Raw genomic sequence first — 12,751 nt, forward strand, 5'->3', positions numbered from 1 at the left:
TTTTTTTTTTTTAAGTTAAGTCTTAAATTCAAAGAAGAAACAATGGGTTTTCTGAATTTCCCAATAGGACTGGTCTGTTTTAGACAGATTAAAGATGTTTGCTTCCTGAAAGCAAAGCAGACTGAATCAGAAAAGAGATAGTGAGTGGCTAAGTTCTCCTTTTCTCCTTATTTCTAGGGATAATATTTTACCCCTCTTTGAAACATTGTGAGAAAGTCATGGGTGGAAGGATCACACCTTGTCGTTCCTATTAGGAATTTCTGTGTCCATGTGGTTTCTCAAAAGTGGTAATGGAGGTCCTCTTCCTTTGAGAGTTGTTTAAAACCTATAGAAATTGTACGTTTACATGAAGTAAAGCTGTGGAACTTAAAATGTCAAACTTCTTTTCTTTTGATTAGAACTTAACAAGCCTGATAAGAAGCTCTGCCTGGTAGCAAATGGACATGACCACTTAATTACTTGTGAAAACTTCATTTGTTTGTAGACAGTGAGTCCATGAGAAGAGAAAATAGTTGAGGAAATATGGTCTTAAAGGCTTCTTACAGTTCTGAGAACTGTGCTGCAGTGATAGAGAATGTCCATCAGGTGGCACCAAGCATTTGCTTAACTGTTGGATCTCCCACTAGTGCCTAGAACACTCGAAGCCCATTTCACCTTTTCCCCTAGTGAATTGTGGCTCGTCTGCAGCCGTGCCCTCAGTTCTGGTCCCCAACTTCCCCTGAACCCGCCTAGTGCTATTATTTGTTCTCTGTTTTGACATCTAACCACATTCTGCCTGCAATGAAAGCTGTAGGTATTGGCTCCCCCTCTAGATGGTAAGCTTCTTGAGAGCAGGCCCCAGCTGCATTTACTTTAATGCTCATTCTTTTCTGTATTTCCAGTAGTGCCAGGCATAGGACCTCTGAGTTGCATTATTGAATTAACATCTTTTGGTGATCCGTGGGCTAATTGTGGATCTCCATAGGGTTCACTATCTGTATATTTTTTGCTTTGAAAGAGTATGTTTATTTTCCCAGCTGCATAAATGACTTTTGGGGATGGGGGCGTGGGGATTTTGTGTCTGTCGATTGTGTAGTTTCATAAATGTCACTCTACACTGCACTCTGACCAACCACTTTCAGTAACTTCAAAGATAGTTGGTTATAGAAGTTATTCCTGGGGATGGGTCTTCCCTGCAGCCCTGCAGTGGGTGTTGGCAGTGGGACCTCCACATGTGACAGACACCAGGTGGCTGTGGAATTCCCAGGCTGTGTGCCACATAGGTAGGAGCTTGGGAAAAGCAGAAAAGAACTCTTTGTAGTTCTCATCCCTCTGCCTTATTTGGGTTCCCAACAGGGATTCCTGCAGCAGGCAGAGCTGTCTGATCAGGAAAGAAAACCTGCTCTTACCAAGAAAGGGTCTGGGAAGGGCAGTAATACCATGAATGTATTAGTTGGGTTATGTCATTTTATTGGGGACCATTAAGTAAATGGCTATTCAGTCCCCCCTACCCGACAACAGATAATGCTTTTAAGCCAATTGGAAGGGAATCCGAAAAGGTTTTATAATCATGTTATTTCATTAATACAGCCAAACTACATAGGCAACTAAGTTATATTTTCTAGGCCTGACCCTAGCTCTGGCTTCATTGTATAGATACCTTTTCAAAGTGTTTGATTTGACAACATATTCATAAGTTTTGTGTTTGATAGCAGGCCCAAGACTGTGCAAAACTCTGAGAAAATAGCATTTATATTTACTTAATTTAATTGAAAAATGAGCCACAGTCTAGGTGATACTGGAGATAGTAATGTTGATGTGGTGTCTGGCTGCTTCTCTAAAGGCTATTTGCTTAGTTCCTTAGTGAATTGCTAAACTAGGGCCATATTTTTTTTCTTTTTTACATTTCAAGAGCAGAATTATAGACCGTATTTTTGTTTCTAGAGCTCAGAGTAATCAAGGTAGCAGTTTTGACCTTTGAGTGTTTAGAGCACCAGAAGTTCTGATTATGAGATGAGAGAAAATGACAGCTTTTCTTGTCCATTAAAAACCCAGGACTCATTCGTGGCATTCCTTTGTCCTTGGTCCTACAAACAGAGCAGAGACCCTGACCCCCTACCCTTAGGGGTGGCATTATTTTAAAGAATGTGATCAGAATTGACCTGTTTTATACTCATCTTCTCTGTGAATCTGTATTTCAGTTTAGTATCTTTGGCAGCTGAATTTTAATTCATTGGGATGGAGTCGGGTAGCTTATAAGTACAGTTTCAGAAATGCATCTAATAAGTCTTTTCAGGAAAAAGAACTGCTACCACAAATTAGCATCACTAATATGGCTGTTTTGTTTTCAGGTGATTGGTGATGACAACGTGGCAGTACCTTCACACCTTTATAAGGTGATTCTGGCTCGCAGAAGCCCAGTATCTTCTGAACCGCTGGCACTGGGGGCCTTTGTGGTGCCCAATGAAGCCATTGGCTTCCAACCCCAGTTAACTGAATTCCAAGTGAGCCTCCAGGACCTAGAGAAGTTGTCAGGACTAGTGTTTTTTCCTCATTTGGATAGAACTAGTGATATCAGGAATATCTGCTCTGTGGATACCTGTAAGCTTCTGGATTTCCAGGAGTTCACTCTGTACCTGAGTACAAGAAAAATTGAGGGAGCCCGATCAGTGCTCAGACTGGAAAAGGTCATGGAAAATTTGAAGAATGCAGGGATTGAACCAGATGAGTACTTCATGAGTCACTACGAGAAGAAACTAGAAGAACTCAAAGCTAAGGAGCAGTCAGAAACCCAGACAAGAAAGCCATCCTAATTTTTGTCTCAGAAGATATGTGATATCATTTGTAATGAAGCAGGCATGCCCTCTTCAGGTGAATATATTGTAGTGGCTTTGCTTTAAAGAAATGATGAAATTCTAAATTTAAGACTAAAAACTCCCCCAAATATGAAAGATCAGCAATCTTTTTTTGTCAATGTTTAATCTGACTTACGGACTAATTATTAAGGAAGCTGTCACACCTGCAGATTGAAGGCTGATCTTGTGTTAACAGGAAGACTGTATCTGTAAGATGACACTGTGTCTCTCTGGATGTATAGTACATGAAGGCACTGTTTATTTCATGCCTTCAAATCATATATTGTCTTTGATGTATCTGCTTAACCTTCTTAGAACGCAATATTGTATGTTTTTCCCCCCTAGGACTTGATTTGGTCTTTGAGATAGCTTTTGGAAATGCTCTGTGTATTATTATCCTGTCCACTTGTACTTTCCCCCTAGGACTTTCCCCCTAACCTTCTTAGAACGCAATATTGTATGTTTTTTCCCCCTTTGGTCTTTGAGATAGCTTTTGGAAATGCTCTGTGTATTATTATCCTGTCCACTTGTACTTTACGTTTGCTTCTTGTTTCTTCTCTGATGAGCTTGCTGTTCCTCTATTTCTGTCTATATAGAAGCATTCAACAACTACAGTTTCTGCTCACTTAGTGCTAAGCTCAGTGCTATACATGTATTATTTCACAATGACTCTCTGAGGTAGCTACCACTATCCCCAATTTACCTGCGAGGAAATTGAGGCTTAGAGAGCTTAGTATCTTGCTCAAGGTTCACTCTTCCAGAGAAGTCACCTACAAAGTATGAGGGACAGAGGGGTAAGAGAAGAAAGACAGCTGAGGTAGATTCAAAGCTTCCCTGACACGGAAGCTTTTGACTCAGAAATACCTATTTCCATGGGTATCTGTGGTCCTGAGGCCTGCTTGGTAAGAAGGGTCTGGTTTCTTGTCTGTTACACTAACTGGAGGGACCTTAATTTTCTCTGACTTGAACCTCCTTAGCAAGAAATAGAGCAAGTGTTTGAAAGTTTGAGGACAATGCTTTGTGGGTTTATTGGAACCCCTGCTTGCATCCAGGGATGCAGTTCTTTTAGTGACCAGATGGTGCTGAAAAGATGGGTTCTTTGCTTTTCAGGTGAGCTTTTTGTTTTAAAGATTAAGGAACCTAAGAAGCGTATGTGTCCACAGAGTCACCAGCTCATGATTCGCTTACCTCTGTGCCTATTTGTCTGCCGGGGTAGCATAGGGCAGATGGTGCTTTCGGCTAAAGGTCCGAAGGCATTTACCATCTCTGGGGGAAATAGTGGCTGTTTTTCTGAGCCAGAGCTCTAAATTTGCGTTTACACAGAGTCGTTTCATGGGCTGTCATAAGTATAGGCAGTAAAATATCTTTGGGGCATAAGAACTTGTCTAAGACTGGCTAGTTAGCTCAGTTGGTTAGAGCGTGGTGTTTTAACACCAGGGTCAAGGGTTTGGATCCCTATGCTGGCCAGCAGCCAAAAAAAAAAAAAAGAAAAGAACTTGTCTAAATCTCTCATACCACTGTTGTCTTTCCAAGTAGTATTACAAGAACAATATTTTTGGTGCTTTTGTTTTGTCTCTAGCAGAAATGCCAATGCTTTAAGGTAAAAAAAATAAGATGATAATGATTGACCTTGTTCTGCTCCTTTATTTGGGTAAAAAAGAAAAATTGGGGGTCGGAACACAGTAGCCTGATTAATACCATTTTGTTTTATCACACTGTTCCCCATTAATTTGTGCCAGTTCTTTTCTTGGGGATATAGAGCCAAAATGTCACTGTGACCAAAAATCTGTTCCTTTCTCTCCTTAATGGAGAGGTGATGGTGGGGCCTGGGTGATTCTCCAGGGTCCCGAGGGGGCAGCCATGTGGGATAAATTCTAGGTGTCTACCTCCCATCTACCTATATGGTAGAGAATCTTGACTTTTGGATCAAAAAATTAAAGTGTCTTAGGTTTTTATTTCTTATGAAAGATACTACCTGGTCATTGTCAAAAATAGAGGTGAGAGCTTGTAATACAAAATGTGGTCTGCTAGTCTTCATTTTTATGTGTGAAAATTTTGTTGGTGTACAACCATGATGATTGAATTGTTGTCTCGACACTTTCATTAAGAGTCGCTGCAGTGGGTTGAATTGCCGCCCAAAGTCATTGAAGCTTCATCGCCACTATAACTGTTGAAGTTGGGAAATCCTATTAGGGTAATTGAAGGATGGAGCCTTGAAGAAGTGATTAGTTTATAAGGACCATGCCCTAGTTCGTGGGTGTGGTTCTGAGGGCTTTAATAGGAGAGCACGTGCGAATCTCTCTCTCTGCTTCCACCATCTCACAATGTGATACCCTGTGTTTCTGAAGCCACCATCAAAGAAGGCCTTCACCAGGTGTGTTTCCTGGACTTTGGACTTCCTAACCTCAGAAACTGTAAGCAAATTTCATTTTCTTACCAATTACCTAGTTCGAGGTATTTTGTTATAAGCAACAGAAACAGACTAGTACAATCCCCTCAAACTTTAAATGTAAATATTGGTTAGAGCTTAGAATTTTTCTCTGGATCAGATTACTTCAGCCCCCTCAGTGTGGCTGTTGATGATTGTGGACTCATGCAGCAGATCCCCAGACCTTTCCCCGGCATTGCTTATATCCTTCTGAGCAGAGAAACACCTCATTACCAACCAAACCCGAGCAGTTCACCATCCAGACGGTACCTCCCTGGGTCTAGCTGAATTCTCAGGCTGAACCTGGGAGTCTGCCTTCTGTTCTGATTACCTTCAGAGTCCCTGGTCTGAAGGAGAGCCTGCTCCTGAGGAACTGCCAGCCTGGGCAGGCTCTGCTGCTGGATGCCCCCATCTGTGGGTAAGGGAGCTTACTCCCTAATCTTTTTTCACCTCCAATGACATTTTTATTGTGTGACTCCAAACTTTTCAGTCTCTGGATTAAAGCTCTTTCACTGATGTATGTAGCAAAGGTGGACCTTACACAAGTCACAAAGGTTAGGAGAATTGGTATGTCAGCCCCTTAAATACCTGCTAACATTTCTGCCCTTGCACCTTGACCTTCAAAAAATTGAAAACTAATATCCTTTCTTGAAGACTTTGATTAGAGCCCAGCAGGAGAGACAGTCTGATCTTGACGGAATGGCTTCCCGCAGAGGTGGGCTTGGCCCGCAGCCCTACACTTGCAATGATCCTGAGTATTTCCATGTCACCTGTGTCTCCTGGCCCCATCCTTGTGAGTAAGTAAGTCTCATTGACATTAACTCCAGGAATTCTAAACTGCCCATTAGCAGCCCGTCTTTGAACCTATCTCTGAGCACAGACTCTGCTGTTCTGTTTCCTGCTCACCGCGATATATACCTTATGTGCTCTTCCCTCTTCTGGGCCCTCCCAGCACACCTCTGTGTTCCTCCTGGATTTTCATTCTGGTTCATTCTAGTAGAGCTGGGCAGGGGTGGCCTTGCATCAGATATGGCTCCTGCTTCTGCCTGCCTCCATGCCGTGACTCTCAATCTGGCCTGCTTTTCTGGATGTCGTTTTTGGAGATTGTCTATCAGGGATCCAGTGTTCCATTTCGTAGTCCAGCCCCACCTTCAGGGACAAACCCTCAGGTCATCAGGGAGCGCCAGGCAGGATGAACTGCGTTTTGATGTGGGCCCTATTAATTTGGGACAGTGGGGATGAGCTTCTCTTTCGTGTTCCTGAACATGCCCCTAGGGGTTGGAATGCCCCTGAGTGTATAGAGTACCTCTAGGGGTCACTGTGGCCTAATGTCACACCACAAGACTCGGTTTCAACTGTGACACCACCAGTATAGAACTTCATTCAGTTCTATAAGGCACGAAGAATGCAGTCAGCCTCAGATATAGTCTCCAGGCTCTTAGGCTAGAACAACAGAGGTTACCTTGTCCAGTGGGCCTCATGTTTGGCTCACATCAGATTACCTTCATAGCTTAATTTTTCCTCCCACCTTTATTTTGAGAAATTTTAAGCCTACAGAAAAGTTGAAAGAAGAGCATAATAATTGTTCCCTCCACCAATGTTTTGTCTCATTTGCTTTCTTTTTTTCTTGAGCCATTTAAAAGTAATTCATTGTTTAAAAAAAACATTGGAGACATGACACTTCACTTTTTAATATTTCAGCTTGTGTTACCTAAGAAAAGGATATTCCCCTATATTTTAAAAATATATTATTACATCTAAGAAAATTACCAAGGAGTCAATATCATCTAATAAACAGTCCCTATTAAAATTTGCCAAGGTGTTCCAAAATGTCTTTTTTACTTTTAAAAAAAAAAATCCAGGTTTCAATCAAGGTTCTTATCACTGTGTCTAGTCTCTTAATCTAGAACAATCTGCCTGGTGAACTTCAAAAAAATACAGATTCTTTAAGCACACCCTTGGGATTTTGATTCAGCAGATCTGATGTGGGGCTGGAATCTGTATTTTTTAAAAAGTAATAGTGGTGATTCTGATGATCAACCAGTGTTTGGAACTATTCTGTTTCCTACTGAACACACCGTTCCCTCCACCTCTCCCAACACACACATTCCCTAGGCAGGGGTCCTCTGTCAGGTAGGTGGACTTTGAGCTTCTTAATATCTCTAAGGGAGAACTTCCTCCCATTCCTTTGGTACCCAATTTCCTTTATAGTAGAGCTTCATAAAATTAAGCTGAAACTGTCCCTGTATCTCCTTCCCATCAATGACAGGCCCAAACTGCTATTCCAGACCACACAGAACTGGCTGGCACCTTTCACCCAATTGTCCTGTCGAGATAGGAAGCTCATAAAGGCATCAGGGCATCTCATTTCACACTCAGGTGCTCCTGGATTTCAGCCCCTTTGCCATCATGACTTTACATGCCCTCATGATGCGGCAGCCACATCTGGGCAAAGCATTCAGTATGTGGTAATAGCAATGCTGAATTGAGTAGGAGTATTGACTTCTCTTTTTAGGGACATGTCACTCTTCTCACTATACCACTCGTTCATGTGGAACTCACTCCAGCTAACTGCTCCAGGTCTTTTTCACATGATCTACTGTCAAATCACTTTCCCGTTATGCACTTACATAGTCAATTTTTGGAAGAAAAATGTGAGATTTTTTGTATGCCCTACTGTTAAGATTTCATCTTATAGTTCCTACCCATCTTCAAGTGAGTTCACATTCTTGATGATCCTGATTTGGCCATCTGACATGTTAGCTGTGCCGCTCAGCTTTGAAATTGTAGATCAGATAAACAAGCCTTCAATGTGTTTGTTAAAAACATTAAAGGAGACAACAGACAAGGAAGATCCCTTTGGTAAAAAATTCTTTTTACGTGGGTATTGCTTCACATACCCAACAAGCTTCAAGTGACGATGTGCTCTGATATTTTCTGTTAAATTCATTTCTGTTTCTTTCAAAAGAGAAAGGACACTAAATTGATTGCACAGTGCAGAAATGGGTCTCCATCACAGTTTGTCTGAGTGACTCTGGGACAGGGGGAGTGTCTGCTGTATCTCTGGGTCCACCTGGCATGGCTGGGCCAACACTTTGGACACCTGTCGTGCTGTGTGGTGGGGAGGCATGTTTAGGTCCCCAGCTCATCCTCCCACTTATCAGTGGGCAGCCTTGGGCAACTGACTTCATCTTTCTGAATCAGGTTTCTCATCTGGGAGCAGGTTGAGAGTGACCAGCAGGATTGGTTGAAGGTTGAATAAGGCAGCATATGCAGTTTGGCAAGCCCTTAATAAATGATAGACAGTTACTATGAATTCTTGAAAATGATTGTCAGTGACTGATGAAAGTAATACCGTCTGTGAGTGTGAAGGGCAGAGCCTGACCTCAGTATGGTGTTAAGCTGTGGACCAGGTGGAAACAGTTTGATCTCTTCTCAAATCATAAGACTTTGTATGATGTGTTGCTACCAACTATTTGAAAGTATCAGTGCTTTACAGTTTGCAAAGTGTTTTCCCATCAGAGCCTATTCATTCTACTATTCGAGTAGGAGCTATTCACTTCATTTCACAAACGAGGAACCTTAAATTCCAGGAATTTAAGATTTTCTGGCTCCCAATGTAATATTTACTCTCCACCTCTCAAGATGGTTGCAGTTATTTTAATTTGCTTTATAATTAAGTCATTAATGCATTTACTCATCTTAGCCCTACAGTGCCCTGAGGCAGACACATAATGGAGTTGACTCCTTTCTGGAGTCTCCACAGGGTTCTGCAAATAGTAGGTGCTCAAGAAATGTTTTGAATTTACCTAATAAGTTGGAAAAGTTGAGCCTATCATGCTCGAGTTCTAGTGTGCTCATTCTCCCTGTGGGGGATGCAGGAAGGGTGGGGACTAGGGCCCAGCTGTAGTTGTGGGCAGAGCAGTGGGCCTGTGTCTTGGGTAACCCCGGGGTGCTGAGCATTGCTGACAGCATACTTGGCTTCCAGGGCGCTTTCTCCGGGCACCTACATTAGGCTCTGCAGAGTCTGGTCTCTGGTCTGTGGCAGCCTGCCCTGGTGGGAAGATGGTAGTGAGGAGGCAGCAGTCAGTGTGCTGAGCCGGGGCTTTTGTGTGTGTGGTCCTGGGGGAAACAGAGCTAAAATTAGGTCTTCCAGCTGTGTGCAGGTGTGAAATCCCACCCTCTCCCCTATCCCCAACCAGGAACGGAATTATTTCCGTTCTCTCCCTCCTCCAGCCCCTGTCACTCCACAGGCACAAGATGAAATGTCCTGCCTCTTGTGATGCCAGGGGTCCTTCCTACCGAAATGTCCTCTAAAGCTGTGCGGGTGGGGACAGTGGCAGGCAGTGGTCTTAGTTTGCTGAGTCTTGGTACAGGTGGGTCCAAACTGACTCTTTCGACCACCAGGCAGGACATTTCAGTTCCCTTCCACCACGAAGGGCCCCTGACTTCTCCCTCTAGCCTCCCAATTGATGTGCTCTGTGCCCCCCTCCACCTCCCTGCCCCACCCTGCCCACCACTTCAGAGGGAGACTTTGACCCCTTGCCATGTGTGCCATTCGGACACAGGCAGAGGAGGCCCAGTCTGGGGCCAGAGACAGAAGAACCCTGGGTCTTATCCAAAATAAGTAGAGCCCAGGACAGTAAGAAGTGATTGTGCCCCTCTCCCTCCATGAGGCTAAAACTTGAATAAACTGACATTGCTCAAGGATAAATGTGTCCCTCGCTCCCCCTTCACTATGGCCCTTGGGACCCTGCTCTCAGGGGTCCCCAGGCTGAGGCTCAGACTCTCAGGCTGGTCTGGGGTCAGAGCCCTTCTTCTGGCTCTGGCTCTTGTATGTGCTTGCGATACGATTTTAGGCAAGTGGCACCTCCTTACTCCTCAGTTTCCCTATCTATAAAGTGAGGGATTGGGCTAGACCGTGTCCAGGGTTCCTCTCCGTGTGGTGCCTTTTAACTGTCTGGGGCAGAGCAATCCTTGGAGAAGCAGCCTGCAGAGGTGGTTTGCAGATGAGGCACGATGGGGCAGGCTGGAGGCCGCAGGGGCAGTGTGGGCTGAGGGCCTCTGAGGAGGTGTGAATGAGGGAGGCAGAGCAGGACCGGTGTGGACAGCCCTGTCCCGGCCCTATCTCCTGTCCGTGACACCCTCTCCACACCCCAGCCCTGATAAGCGGGTGTGAGCTACGGCTGCCTTGTGACAGGCCCTTCGGCAGGGAGGGTGATGGCGGGGGTCCACTCCATTTCTGAATTCAGACGTCAGCATCTTTCTCCTCCCCACCCTCAGTTCCCCTCCAGACTAGCCAGGCCCAACCAACCAGGCCTCTTCCCTGACATTCAGCCCCTAGCTTGAAGACTTGGTTTCTGCTCCTTGAGGCCCCAGCCTTCTCAGGGATGGTAGGGAGCAAGCCTCCCTCAGTCTTTCTGGCACAGTAGCAAAGAGGATACCCCCTTACCCTCCACCCCAGGCCTGTTCCTGCAATTACTGCCGTTGTTGGAACCTGGCACTGGCTGGGGCTTCTTATCCCTGGGTGCATCTCAATGGCTTGTTCTCTTGTCTCTCTCCTCACCTTGTCTCCTCTAGTCCTTGGGGCCATTGGCTTCCAGAGTCATCATCCCTCAACTCCAGCTTTTGGGCCACAGCTCTTTCTAGGCCCACACTTTTTTCTCTAAGGTCCCAGGCATTGTTCACCAGAAGGCCAATACCAGAAACCCTTTATTTTTGGGTTTGTGGGCATGAGGTGGGGGGAGCAAAGAAGTCTTGGAGAAAGAGAAACAAGCTCAGATCTGTAGGGAAGGAGAAGACAAATGGGACTAAGCCAGAGGCTGCAGGAAACCCTCCAGGATGGAGGGTCTTTGTCCAGGCCCTTATCCCGCTGCACTCCAGGACCCTAGGCCCTAAGGCACTAAACTCTGAACTTGCACTTTCTGAAAGGCTTTCTTCTGTGTTCAGACCTGAAGACTATTTTGATTTGCAGACTGCAGCCATGCTGCACCAGGCCATGTGTGTGTGGGGAGGGGGTGGGGGGGAGTACGTGTCTTCTGCATGCATTCTTGTCTATGGGCTCCATTCTCAGGCTCTGCACAGCTTATGACACAGCAGATCATACTGGCTAAGAGCACAGACTCTGGAGCCAGGTGGACTGACCTGGGGTCCGATCCCAGTTCTGCCATCTTGCCAAATGGTGGGGCTTGGGCAAGTACCTTAACTGCTCTGTGCCTCAGTTTCCCCATCTGTAAAGGGAAGGTGACCACACTGATGATAGATAGAACCATATACCTTGTAAAACTTTCTGTAACTACCAAATGAGTTAAAACAGATAAAGTATTTTGAGCAGTGCCTGGCACAGAGTGAATTATTGGCTTAATATATTAATAATATTTTTGTTAATCTTATTTTAATATAATTTCAAACTTATTTACAGAAAAGTTGCAAGAAATTCCCATTTCCCCTTTATGCAGATTCACCAACTGTTTATATTTTGCCCATTTATTTTTATCTTTCTCTCCTCATATATATATGTGTGTGACAATGTACCCTCTGTTATGTATATATTTTACATAGTGTATATACACATACACATTTTTTTCTGACTCACTCGCGAATAAGTTGGAGATGCTGTGCCTTTTTACCTCAAAGTATTGCAGTGTGAGTTGGTAGCGACAAGGATATTCTCTTACAAAACCTAGTACAGTTATCGAAGTCAGAAAATCTGTTGATCTAATGCTGTTCTCTAATCTACAGTTCATATTCAGATTTCATCAGTTGTCTCATTCATATCTCCGTTATGTCTATTTATTCCTGTTCCAGCATCACCCATTACAGTTAGTTGTCATGTCCCCTTAGCTTCCTTTAATCTGGAATAGTTCCTCAGGCTTTCTTTGTATTTCTTGAACTTGACATTTTTGAAGAGTATAGACCAGTTATTTTGTAGAATGATGTTGCTTAAATTCTGTTTGATGTTTCCTCATTATTAGTTTCAGGTTATGCATTTTTGGCAAGATTACTACAAAGGTGATGTTGTGTCTTTCTCAGACTATCACTTCAGGAGGCATATGGCATTGATTTTTTCATTTGTAAGAAATTTTATCTCTGATCACTTGGTGATCTGCCAAGTTCTGCCACTGTAGAATTACTCTGTTCTCTTTGCAATATAAATAATTGTGGGGAGATACTTTAAGACTATGTTTCTCATTAAACTTTTACCCCCTACTTTTCATCCATTGGTAATTTTCTACTCCATCATTTCTTCTAAACTTACTAGTAGGCCCATCAAACTGGCTCCTATGTCTTTTTACATAGCGCCATCAGTCTTTGAGCACTTTCTTACTTTCTGGTTCAACAAGATGTTTTAGGCTCATCTGGTGTTCTCTGCTCTAACCCAGAATCAGTCATTTCACCAGGGAGCCCTGATTTTTTTTAATGGAGAATGGTATTTAGAAATCAAGATTTGGGTGCTGGGTGTGCTCATTGATACTGGTGTGTTATTGCT

General features: G+C 43.8%; 1 protein-coding gene across 1 annotated transcript in view; it reads left to right on the forward strand.

Annotated features, from left to right (window-relative positions):
- Nucleotides 1-3,218, forward strand: part of EXOG (endo/exonuclease (5'-3'), endonuclease G-like) — a 25,648-nt gene extending 22,430 nt beyond the window's left edge. Inside the window, exon 5 of the mRNA XM_008567164.1 lies at nt 2,331-3,218. Within this exon, the coding sequence (XP_008565386.1) occupies nt 2,331-2,792 (462 nt within the window). The 3' untranslated portion in view covers nt 2,793-3,218. The remainder of the gene's footprint in view (nt 1-2,330) is intronic.
- Nucleotides 3,219-12,751: the final 9,533 nt, after the last annotated feature.

This window comes from Galeopterus variegatus, unplaced genomic scaffold (genome assembly GCF_000696425.1).
Source record: "Galeopterus variegatus unplaced genomic scaffold, G_variegatus-3.0.2 Scaffold300, whole genome shotgun sequence".
NCBI lineage: Eukaryota > Metazoa > Chordata > Mammalia > Dermoptera > Cynocephalidae > Galeopterus > Galeopterus variegatus.